The 10,845-nt window shown below is 40.5% G+C and overlaps 2 protein-coding genes across 2 annotated transcripts; both read right to left on the bottom strand.

Annotated features, from left to right (window-relative positions):
- Nucleotides 1–392: 392 nt before the first annotated feature.
- chic1 (cysteine-rich hydrophobic domain 1) lies at nucleotides 393–5,713 on the bottom strand. The gene is made up of 6 exons (XM_034138569.1): nucleotides 5,545–5,713; nucleotides 4,279–4,333; nucleotides 3,121–3,276; nucleotides 2,689–2,745; nucleotides 2,172–2,231; nucleotides 393–1,837 (listed from the first exon to the last, which is right to left on the bottom strand). The coding sequence occupies exons 1-6, from the start codon at nucleotides 5,688–5,690 to the stop codon at nucleotides 1,787–1,789; spliced, it is 525 nt and encodes a 174-aa protein (XP_033994460.1). The 5' UTR covers nucleotides 5,691–5,713; the 3' UTR covers nucleotides 393–1,786.
- A 1,497-nt stretch (nucleotides 5,714–7,210) lies between these two features.
- On the bottom strand, nucleotides 7,211–10,483 carry cdx4 (caudal type homeobox 4). The gene is made up of 3 exons (XM_034138458.1): nucleotides 10,048–10,483; nucleotides 8,609–8,754; nucleotides 7,211–7,527 (listed from the first exon to the last, which is right to left on the bottom strand). The coding sequence occupies exons 1-3, from the start codon at nucleotides 10,481–10,483 to the stop codon at nucleotides 7,297–7,299; spliced, it is 813 nt and encodes a 270-aa protein (XP_033994349.1). The 3' UTR covers nucleotides 7,211–7,296.
- Nucleotides 10,484–10,845: the final 362 nt, after the last annotated feature.

The following is a 10,845-nucleotide window of genomic DNA, read 5'->3' on the forward strand; positions in this document are numbered from 1 at the left end:
AACTTCTGTCCAAACAGGGAAAGGCTGTGAATGTGAAAACAAAAAAACAAAGGACCATAAAACCATCCAGACTGAGGAGTTCGGGGGATGTGGAGAGATAAAGTGAAGACACAGTCCAGTTTCCTCTGACCACTGAGGCCTAACGTTAGAAAGTAGCAGCGTGTTATTGTAAAAGCATCCCTGAGTTTTATAAATGTGTCGGCTAATTGCAGACTGTCTTGTTAAAGTTAACGATTCCACACCTTGTTAAACATGACAAATAGCCACATTTCTGTGGCGGGGCAGCACGCCTCGGTCCATAATGATCTGTTTTTTACAGAGATGACACATCGTTAATTCAGTAAGATGGCAACACACAACAAAATGGTTTCAAATGAAATAAGGAAGCAAAGAAAAGTCAAAATCAACAGTTTATTCTCTCTCTCCGTAGGGATTATGTCACCATGACAAACATTTACAGGAGCTGTAACAGGGACAATACTGGAAGGAGGGTTTTAAATCTCCTTTGTACAAGAGAACAGATTCCACCCTGTCTTCTCTGTGGTTCACCAACTACTCCAGAGGCACTCTAATACGACGCAATGCAGCAATCTGTTAACTAAGATTCAGGAAAATAATACTAACACTGGACAGGAGGACTGAAACAAAAGGAAACATCTGCTCGATACGCCATGAACTGAAGATGTCCTATTTCCCCACACATCGGGAGGAGCAAACACAGCACAGGGAAAAGTATAAAACTATAAAAAAAAAATCATAAAAATTGAGTTTGATGAGTGGAAGAGCTAAGTTTAAATCATGTTCTTCCAACAGAGCTGCAACCATCTCTAGTTTTATTGGATGACAACTCGTTTAGTGTCACCTTTATTGGCAAAAAAACACATGGTAACATGCACTGCTGCGGGGGGGGGGGGGGGGGGACTGACTCTTCAGGATGCATTACAGTCTGAAATCCTGATTTTCTACTGGGCTCAAGTGCAATAAACAGTCCTAAACTCTGGCATCAAAGATTACAACTATATGGCTTACAGGTAAACAGGTCCATATAAACTAGAGAGGTACGTAGACGTCTTTCATTGATCCAAACTATGGTACAGCAATATATTGGCAGAAAAACTAAAGAGCTAAGTAACTTTATGTAAACAATAGTATACAACTGTACATCTTATGCTAACATTATATTTACAGGTCAAGTTTTATACTAGCTAGCTCCCAGGTACAGAGGGTCAAATATAAAGAGAGAACACAAGGTGAGGACGTACACTGTACGCTAGGCAATGTCAGCCATCCCATCTTCTTGCAAAGAACTGGATTCAAACCCAACAATCAGCATTTTAATGGACTGACTTGTTGAGGAACCCAGGGCCTTCCTCCTCCTCCTCCTCTTACATGTTATTTAAAAACAAAAAGGTCATACATAAGGCAAGGACAGTTTGGGAAGGTGGAGGCGTCACATTCTTTGCAAGGGATTACTGATATGATGGATGGGATGAGCTGATGGTTCTTTGGGGTAAATGCACTTTTGGAGAGTTTCACTTATTTGTCACATGTAACAAAAAAACACATCCGAGTGCAACGAAGGGGACATGTCTGGATCTGTCGGGAAAAAGTGCAAAATCTGCTCTAAAGCAAAGTGACAGTGTTGCAAATTCTAATGTACAAGGTACTGGGAGATGTAGGGGGCCGTCAGGAGGGACAGCGGTGCAGACCCTTTTCCAACATACTGTATATACAAGGCACTAAGGAGAAGATTCAAGGGCCACACGTCCAGTCTGTCAACGGCTCCTCAGTCCGGTCTGAATATAGGATATTTGGGTAAGAATTCTATAAGAATCACCTACAGAGGGAGAAATACAAGACAAATCTTATTTTGGACAAGATGTTTATACATAACGGGAATGCTTTTTGAATTGGTCCTGTCGTTTCTTCGGACGTTTGCTTTAATTTAATGTAATTTTGGACTGATTACAAGAATAAATGAGACATGTTGCAGATTGAGTAATCCTATCTCCTAGGAATTATGCCATTCACTTTTTTTGAGAATGTTAAGGATATTTTAGAGCATTATTTATCAATAAATCAATAAAAACAGTTGCTGCTTAATCACTAATATAAATAATACAGTAACTGTTCAATAATTCATAGACAGTTCGTTCGGTCAGCCTACTTACATATTCCATCATATTGCTGCTTTCACATTTTCTTTTACTGAGTTTCCAGTGCAGCCCCAGCTGATGAGAGAAGAAAAGACACAGACACAAAGAGTGACCATCCCTCTCCTTCTCAAACAGACACAAAGACACACACACAAACAAAAGAAAATCTGTCTGAAATCTCCCCTTCAGTGTCGGGGGAATTTGGGATCAGGGCTGTCTGGCCTGGCCGGGGTCAAACTGTGGCCAGACACCCTGAAGAGCTTCCTTTATGCCTCTGCACAGCTACTAGCAGTAATTTGTTGCTGCGAGACAAAACAAAATTAACACGGCATTTTACTGCTGACCTCACGGCCCTCTCAGACCTCCAGCTCCAAATCTGACTCAGCTCTGAGAGACTCGCGTGGCAGGTTAGAGTTTCCAAAACAGATTAATGGCCATTATCCGTCACGATGATACTCAACTTGCGCTGCTCACTGACACGGACACTTAAGCACTTTCACACAGGTGCTAAAGTGCAATCTGTCATCCTCACCTTGTGGTATAACCGGTTATTTTCCCACTCTAGCAACTTATGAATGGATCGTCTTGTCTGTAGGAAAAGAGAACACATATGTGTATGTTAATGCGAGCAAATGTAATACTTTACAGGTATCAGTAAACCACCACAGTGTCAGGATTTATGGACTACACTCCTGATTTACCAGCTAGTAATTTCCACTTTGTTGCCATTAAATGTGAGTGGTAACACCACCTTTAAATGACACACCCTTGAACAGAGCAGGAGAGGAGCTGTGCAGTGCAATGTGTCATTTCTACACAGAGCCACTAATTGAACAGGAGTTGTTATTACCCTCTACACTCGGACCAATGCGGCTGAATTGCTATAACAGCCCCTGAGTAATCAGCGCTGATGTAAGGGAGAGTTAAACTGTCCGACTGGTGTCACAGGAGGTCTGGGACTCACTCTCTTGTTGAGGCAGATAACAGGCCACAGACTGCAGCCTACTGTACAGCAGCAGCACAGGCAGCCGCAGAGAAGCCACTTCACATTCACAGGCAAGTTCTTCTTCAAGCAGGCGTTCACCCTGGTGATGCTGGTTTTGAATTCCTCTGGCGCAACCTAAAAAAAGAAGAAGAAGAAAGATTGTATGTGTGCATACCAAAATATACTCCTAGAGGCTCTATGTAGTTGGGGGGGTTTATCAGACAATTGAAGCAATAACCTAATTACTAAGTGCAAGAGGGGGAGAGAAGTGTTTGTAGGTGGTGCTGACTAATTGCTCAAAAGAAAATCTGTTCACAAAGATCAAAGAGCTTTAGAAAAACTAACAGGTAGATATTTGCAGATGTTGTTCAGAGATGAGATCTCTAAAGACTATGCCTCTGATTTGCTAACCTAGCTCCAGACTGTTCAAGGCAAGGAGGGACTCAAAGGAGAGATAAGCTCAGTGCCTGTGGCTGCGCCGGCCAAACAACTTGAATGGATGCTCATTCCTCGCTGAGTCTGTACGCCATAAAACAGGGGTCGTAATCTTTTATGACAGGATGCAAAGGTCTCTTTGCAAATAGCCAAAGACCTCAGAATAAAGCCCAGCAGGGCCTGATCTGCAACCTTCAATCATCATAATTGTGACCTCATCCATCACATGTCACCCTGGGTCACAATACTGAAGGTACTTTTTATTGCACCACACTTCCCTCAGCCTGCTCTTACCCCTGCAGCCTTTTTGTGTTTCTGCGTCCGACCCAGGAAGCTTTCCTTTCTTGTCTACGGCCGAGTCTTCATTTCATTATTTTATCACCGGGAGCTGGACCCTCCAAAACACTGGGGTCCCTGCCAACTGATCCCCATAGACGGCTTACTCATTTACAGAGCCGGACAGCAGCACATTCAGGCTCTTTTCTATACACTGTGGTGCGTTACTTGAAATGCAGCTCGGTCAGATCAAAACCACTCGGGGAGGTTTGAATGGGGCAGTTTGGGGAAGTTGGGGCAGTTAAAGGCCCAAAAGAACAATTGGATCACTGTGGCTTTAATTGCTTTTCAAATTCTTTCTACTTGGAATTGAACACAAAGCAGCCTGCAGGAATGAAGTGCAAGAAACTGAAAAAGCAACTGTACCTTTCCCGTGAGAACAGAGGGAAACTCCGTGTCAAATCTGTTGCTCAGTCCAAACCTGGAAATAAGAACACAATATGCTATTAAAAGGAACATAAGAACAAAAATAGTCCAGAGAAAAATATATTTAGTTTGACACATGATGAGACTTAACGTGCTTATTCACAAACTACACAGTAATAGTTGGCATTATGAGGAGTGGTACATGAAATCACCCACACATACACATGGGTGGCAGAGTCCAGATGAGTAAGCAAGGACTTACAACCTTCCCCAAAAACATTTACAATTTATAACTAGGAGGATGGGCTTTCAAGCTTTCTATAAGATGTCAGACTCTAACTTATTAATACGTGGGCATACTATCCACATATTTATCAAAAGTTGTCCTTTCCAACTGGAATAAAATTGGAACAATATATAATATATTGAAACACCAACAATGGCCAGGGATAATCTCTGTTGGTCTGTTGGATATATTGTAGTATATTGTATTTAACTTCGCCAGAATATTTCCTCATGTTGGTCTTTCCTGGAAAAGTCAAAGCTCAACTATAACTTCGTGAAAGGTAACAGATAGTGTTGGGTTTTAAAATGTATATCCCCACTTTATGTCTAAAAATCCAACTTAAAGAAATGTTGCAAGCTGGGAATCTGCTAGTCAGGTTAAAGCTGTGGCTGATATTTTGATGAGAATGACAGTAATGAACCTTTTTTTGGCTTGTGGACTTTTGTTATGAATAAAACTCACTTAATACAACATATTGGACGACTAGCTTTACTTTTCACCCTGTAGAAGTTTAAATGTTGGTCAATTAGCTGAAATACCCACGTAAACAATAATGAAACCTGCAAAAAAGGCCACTTTAGACAATACTTCAGTCGGTGATTTTGTGTTGACTTTAAAGATAAATTATTATGTCCAGTAATGATGTTTTAGTCTCGGTAAAATAAACATTACAGCCACAGATTTGTAGCTAACGGTTCCCCACATGTAAACTTCCTAACTCATCTCAGTTTAACTCATCAAAATCGGTTGCTAGTCTACCACATTCATGGTTGCCATGGGGATATATGACTGTTACCGTTGGTTTACGTGTGAATATTGTTAAAACCAACGGTCCCCTTGAACAAGCCCTTTGCTAACTGTTGTTGTGTTTGGCGTTAGCTAGCAGGCTAGCATGAGCTAACCAGGCTAAAGGATGAAGAAACCAAAACAACAAAGCGTCCCCGCGGACAGACCGGAGCGACGAACAAGGCTCTGCTTACACTGTGATGTGTCCGGCCCCTCGCATCACCACGGGCTCCAGACAGTATCTGGGCAAGTGTTCCTCACTCACTACCTGCTCATCCTCTTCGTCTTCCAACTCATAAATGGTATCAAAGTCCGCCATGTTGGGTAGTAAGACGCTCATGACGTCTGCGGCGGAGGGGCTGCGCGCTGACGTACGAGCCTGCGCGCTGAGCCGGAGTTTATGGAAAGTAATGATCGCCCCTCAGAGGGGACCAGAGATGATTTATCACCAAAACTAACATATGACATCTGTGACACATGGCTTGCATATATAATAGATGGTAGTAGAGTCTATTCCCATCAAATATTAACTGTTTGTAACATAATGGAAATAATAAAGGGCATATATTAAACGTGTTAACATGTTTATTATCATCAGGGAATACACTTCTTAAAGACGTGGACAGTCAAAGCGAAGAAAGTCAGTCTAGCCACCTTCCAATTAACATGTCACTTGTACTAATTGCACATTTTAAACCAATAACTCTGAGCCAGCCTCACTTTAAGCAGCCAAAAACACACCTATGGCTATGTTCAAATGTTTTAGTCTATAATTAGATTTAAATTCCCTGTCATTGAATGCTAAATGAAAGTCCACCCACTGATGACATAATGCCTTTTTTTAGGTGTTAAAAGACGTATATTATATTTAACAAGAGTTAGATTTAATAAAATAGGCTTACCATTAACCACCATAATGTTGATTGCTTTATTCGTTTGTGGACACTTTTACTGTTTGGGGAAGTAACGTGTGGGCCATGTTGCAGACTATGAACCAGCATTAAAGGTGTCGGTAAAGAAGGGTAATTAGAAAGTCTGGTATTGCGCTTTTTCTTGGATTACACAGTCTATTCAGGCTTTGCATAATAGCCAAATTAAAAATAAATGCATTGAGTTGACATGTGCATTTACTCACGGTTGTAAATACAGTTTTGGAAAGAGATAGCCAATTGTTGCAATTTTCTTTTGCACAATTACATCACATTTTCAAATAGGCAAAGTAATACATTACATCTTGCTTACAGTTATTTTGAGGATGAACTTGTATCTGAATTTGTAACTTGCAACAATATGAAGTATAGCCTATAAGCCGATGGAGGAAAATGGCTTGCATGCTGTAGATCTGTAAAATACTTGGCTACTCAAGAAAAATGTAAAATAAAAAAACGTAATGCAATGGTTATTCAAAAGTTAGCAATATTCAGAAATAATAGAAATGACAGGTGTACTGTAAAACAACATTTTATTTACATTTTGCCATGAAACGACCGTTCTACCCGTATCATTAACAGCTGTTCCCTGCTTTAAAGCGGATAATATTGTGCTGAAAACGTGTAAATGATTTGTCAATTCAAAGCCGTTTGCATGGCGAGCTACATACAATCCAGTTTAAAAACTTCATTAAAATGTCCCTGAATTCTCATTTTATTCACATACACTTCTTCACATACAAAAAACGATATTTATATCTTATTAACTCACAAACAAATTTAAAGCTTTTAAGTTTGAAACACGTCGATTTTTTAGTTTTTTTTTTTTAAATCCCCACGTTATTATAACTATTCTATATTTTTTTTAAAAAGCAATATTTCAAGAGCCTCCAGTATTTCGTTGTTATAAATGAAATCTTTATCCACAGCTTGGTGCTTCAGGACGTGAGTTCAGATCCAAGTGTCCTGTCAGCGTGTCGGAGTGCTCAGTTTTGTTACATGGTCCGGAGTGAACTGTTACAGATTCACAGTCACTTGCTGTATATTCCTGATAGATGACATGTTCATTCCCGGAGGAGGGTACATAGAGTTGTGGATGTCCGAGGGACTGAGCGAGCCCGGCACCGGCAGAGGGCTCACTGATCCCGGGTCACTGTGCACAGACCCCCCGCTGCCGTCAGACTGGCCCAGCTTCTTCTTGATCATTTTCCTCTCCTTGGCTCTGCGGTTCTGAAACCAGATTTTTACCTGAAAATAGGCGTAAAGAAAATCAGATTTAGTTTACATTTTTGGCGTGGGCAACTTCGTATTTATTTGTATAATGACTTAGAAAAATGAACATTGAATAGCCTATAGGCTATATTTTAAGGTCAATTTTGTATGCAGAACTTAAAGGTAGGGTAGGTAAGAATGGAGAAACCAGCTCGAGTAAGCTAGAATTTGAAATTACACAACCGAAACAAATCTGCCAGACTTCCTTACAGATCCCCTCCTCCAACACACACGAACGCGCACATGACCTATGAGGGCACGAGATAAGTTTGTGCACGAGATGGAAGGCTGACAGGCAGGTAGGCCATCCAATTATCTGCCGCGGGCCGAGGCAGATAATTGGACCTACTTTTTACAGCGCCACGGCTTCCACAGATGAAATATTTGTATATATTTATTGTCAAAGCATTTAATGTATTCATTGCTATCGGGATGTTAAGAGCATTCAATATAACAAAAAGGGTTTCTGAAGTGAATTACCTATATCCTACCTTTAAAAGCAGAACATACCAATACTGAACTAATAAAAACATATATTAACTCGTTAAATATACATGCCATTTATTACTAATCCAAAATAAAGTAATAAAATGCCAAATGACAGATGGATATGACACTTAAATATAGTACATATGCCTAGGCTATAATGAAAAGGCCTATATTTCACATTCCATTCGTCATTATCTTCTCTGAACATCCTGAAAAACTGTGAATTTTAAAAATAAAGATCAATACAATGTTGTAATTAAGGATTCGATTATATCATGAAATATAAAATAATTAGAAATATATAACAAAAGCCAATTTATCCGGCATTATGGTATCTTTAAATATATTCAAAGCAAATGTATTTTGGTCTAATAATGTAAATAAGGTACCCAATATGTTAATGATAATATTGACTTTAGGCCTCACTTTTTAAGGTGAAAACAAGCCTACATTTGTATGTGCTGTCCATTAATGCTCATACAGATTTCATACATGCCATTTATACATTTTAACACAAATTGCAGTAAAATAAAGCAAGCAGATGTATTTAATTCTGATATAAACATACCTGTCTTTCCGATAGACCGAGGTTGACAGCCAGCTCAGATTTCCTCCTGATGGTGATGTATCTGTTGAAATGAAACTCCTTCTCCAGCTCCAGCCTCTGATGGTCTGTGTAAACTACCCTGTATTTCTCCTTCGTTCTTGTTTTACCTGCAAAGGTGACCAAAACAAAACAGCGTTAACATTTGGTTGTTTTCTTTTTTGTTTAGCAGCCAGGCTGTTAAACTGGAAGATTTACACAGAGGAGGCTGCATGCCAGGACCGGCCTATCTGCACATAGCATCTTTATTAGCTGCCTCTTAAATCCACATCTCTCTGCTTTCTCTTCAGATACGCAAATTGAGCCTTTTCATCTTGCTTTGATGACAACTGTAGTACAGTGCATTTCAAACCCCCAGCGATCAGATCTTCTGCTGACAAGTTAAAAAGAAACGCACTACACAAGAGAGAAGACAAACATCTGAAGCGACTTCACAAATAGTGCATTGGTGGATTTGTTTTACAGGCCTGTTAAAGCACTGTCAACTTTTGTATGTATGCAAGTTAAACAAAATGGCTGACTATTTCAAATTCGAAAAAAAGATGGACATCTATATTCCCACAATAGACTATGGGCCAAATTCATTTAATGGATTTAAATAAGCTGGTCTGTTTTATTCTAGGCCTTCAAAATGAACGAATATTACATCTGTAATTCACGCCACTTTAAAGGCCTACAGTTTGTACTACTCCATGTTTCAGACGCAGGCTGTGAAAAACGTCACTCTTTCCGGTAATATAACTCTTGGAGAGGAAGGGAGGTTGGTGCATATCAAAGTGAAGAGGTGTTGAAAGCAAAGGCCACCGCCTGGATATGACGGAAAACACTCCAAACACCAAACAATGTGACAGGGAAGTCGACCTCACATCTCCAGGAATAATGACATTAACATCACAACTGGGCCTGGCGCCGATTCCTCACACCTTTTTATTTCCACCACAGAGCAGCAAACAGTAGAGTGAGCTGCTGGCATTTATACTTTTCAGAATTATTAGATATAGAAAATATCTAATAATTGTCTGCTGCGTGTCCCATGCAAATGCGTTATTATATTGCATATTCAATACAAACTTTAAATATTCTCATTCTGGGTATTCTGTTACATTTAAGTAGCCAGCATTAGGCAAGTGTCAAAAGACCAGGCTTTTCTGCCTTCCATTTCTGCCGAGTTTTTACGCACCGTCTCCTTTTGCCATTTCCTTCCAAATATAATCACTTTCGTTCAACTGATGCTTAGTTTCTGTTTTAAAGTAATACATTCAATAGGAAAATGTATTTAAAAAGACAAGGCAATGTCAAACAACTCGAACAGAAACACAAAACTTGAGTACGTAAAAGGTTACTGTTGCAAAAACCAAGACAATCGCATAAACCAAGTGTGGCACAATGTTAAAATTACTGACCTGTAGATGATGATTGCGCAGTTTTACTCATCCACTGGAATGAATTGCGTCTTTCTCTATCAGGAGAAAGCTGTGCAACATTAACGTTTTCCGGCGGCGGCTGTAACACCGCAGATCCCGGAGGGTGCATGTGACTGTACTCGGATGAGCAGTAGGGAACCTGTACGGGAGAGGAGTTGTTCATGGGTGCGGGGATAGTATTAGGTGGTCCCAGGCTGTATGCACCCCAGTCTTCCCGTGGAGCTCCATAAGTGGCTCCCCAACTCCCCGCAGACTGTGCGTGCGTTTCCATGTTTGGCACATGATGGTATCCAGTAAAGTCTGGGTACTGAGGTGTAGAAACAAAGTTCTGTGGAGGCATATTGATGCTTGATCTTCTTACTGGCCCTTGGTGATACATGCCAGTTTCTTTATCCAAAATGTATCCCACATACATGATTTGTACAAAAAAGAATTAAATATGATCACAACAGCAAAAGGGAAGATGCAACCGATTTCAAGGCAACATTGTAGCCCTGAAAACTGTTAAAAACAATCCGTCTGCTGTTTTTATAGTCCAGGTTCCCAGTGTGAAATGCGACGTAGTTCCAGTCTGTCTCCAGTCTCACATGATGTGTCTCTGTTGACAAGATGGTAAAGGTATTACTAAGGCCGGCCTGACGTCAGCCAACCCCTCAACTCTTGGCGATTTGCATTCAAATGAAAGTGACCGGTGCTGCTGGCTCAGCTGTCCCCTTGCGCCTGTCCTGTAGCGCGTCATCACCTGATAGTGGGCCTATCGCGAGCAGGAGCTCTGCA

Source organism: Trematomus bernacchii, unplaced genomic scaffold (genome assembly GCF_902827165.1).
Source record: "Trematomus bernacchii unplaced genomic scaffold, fTreBer1.1, whole genome shotgun sequence".
NCBI lineage: Eukaryota > Metazoa > Chordata > Actinopteri > Perciformes > Nototheniidae > Trematomus > Trematomus bernacchii.

Bases quoted from the DNA above. Each gene is read 5' to 3' on its own strand.
- cdx4 (XM_034138458.1), bottom strand. From the start codon at position 10,483: ATGTATGTGGGATACATTTTGGATAAAGAAACTGGCATGTATCACCAA. The intron at 8,755-10,047 runs GTCAGTAATTTT...TCACCTTTGCAG, and splicing joins TGCGCAATCATCATCTACAG to GTAAAACAAGAACGAAGGAG. The intron at 7,528-8,608 runs GTATGTTTATAT...GCCTATTTTCAG, and splicing joins TCGGTCTATCGGAAAGACAG to GTAAAAATCTGGTTTCAGAA.
- chic1 (XM_034138569.1), bottom strand. From the start codon at position 5,690: ATGAGCGTCTTACTACCCAACATGGCGGACTTTGATACCATTTATGAG. The intron at 4,334-5,544 runs GTAAGCAGAGCC...TCTTATTTCCAG, and splicing joins GGGGCCGGACACATCACAGT to GTTTGGACTGAGCAACAGAT. The intron at 2,232-2,688 runs GTGAGGATGACA...TTCTCTCATCAG, and splicing joins ATAACCGGTTATACCACAAG to CTGGGGCTGCACTGGAAACT.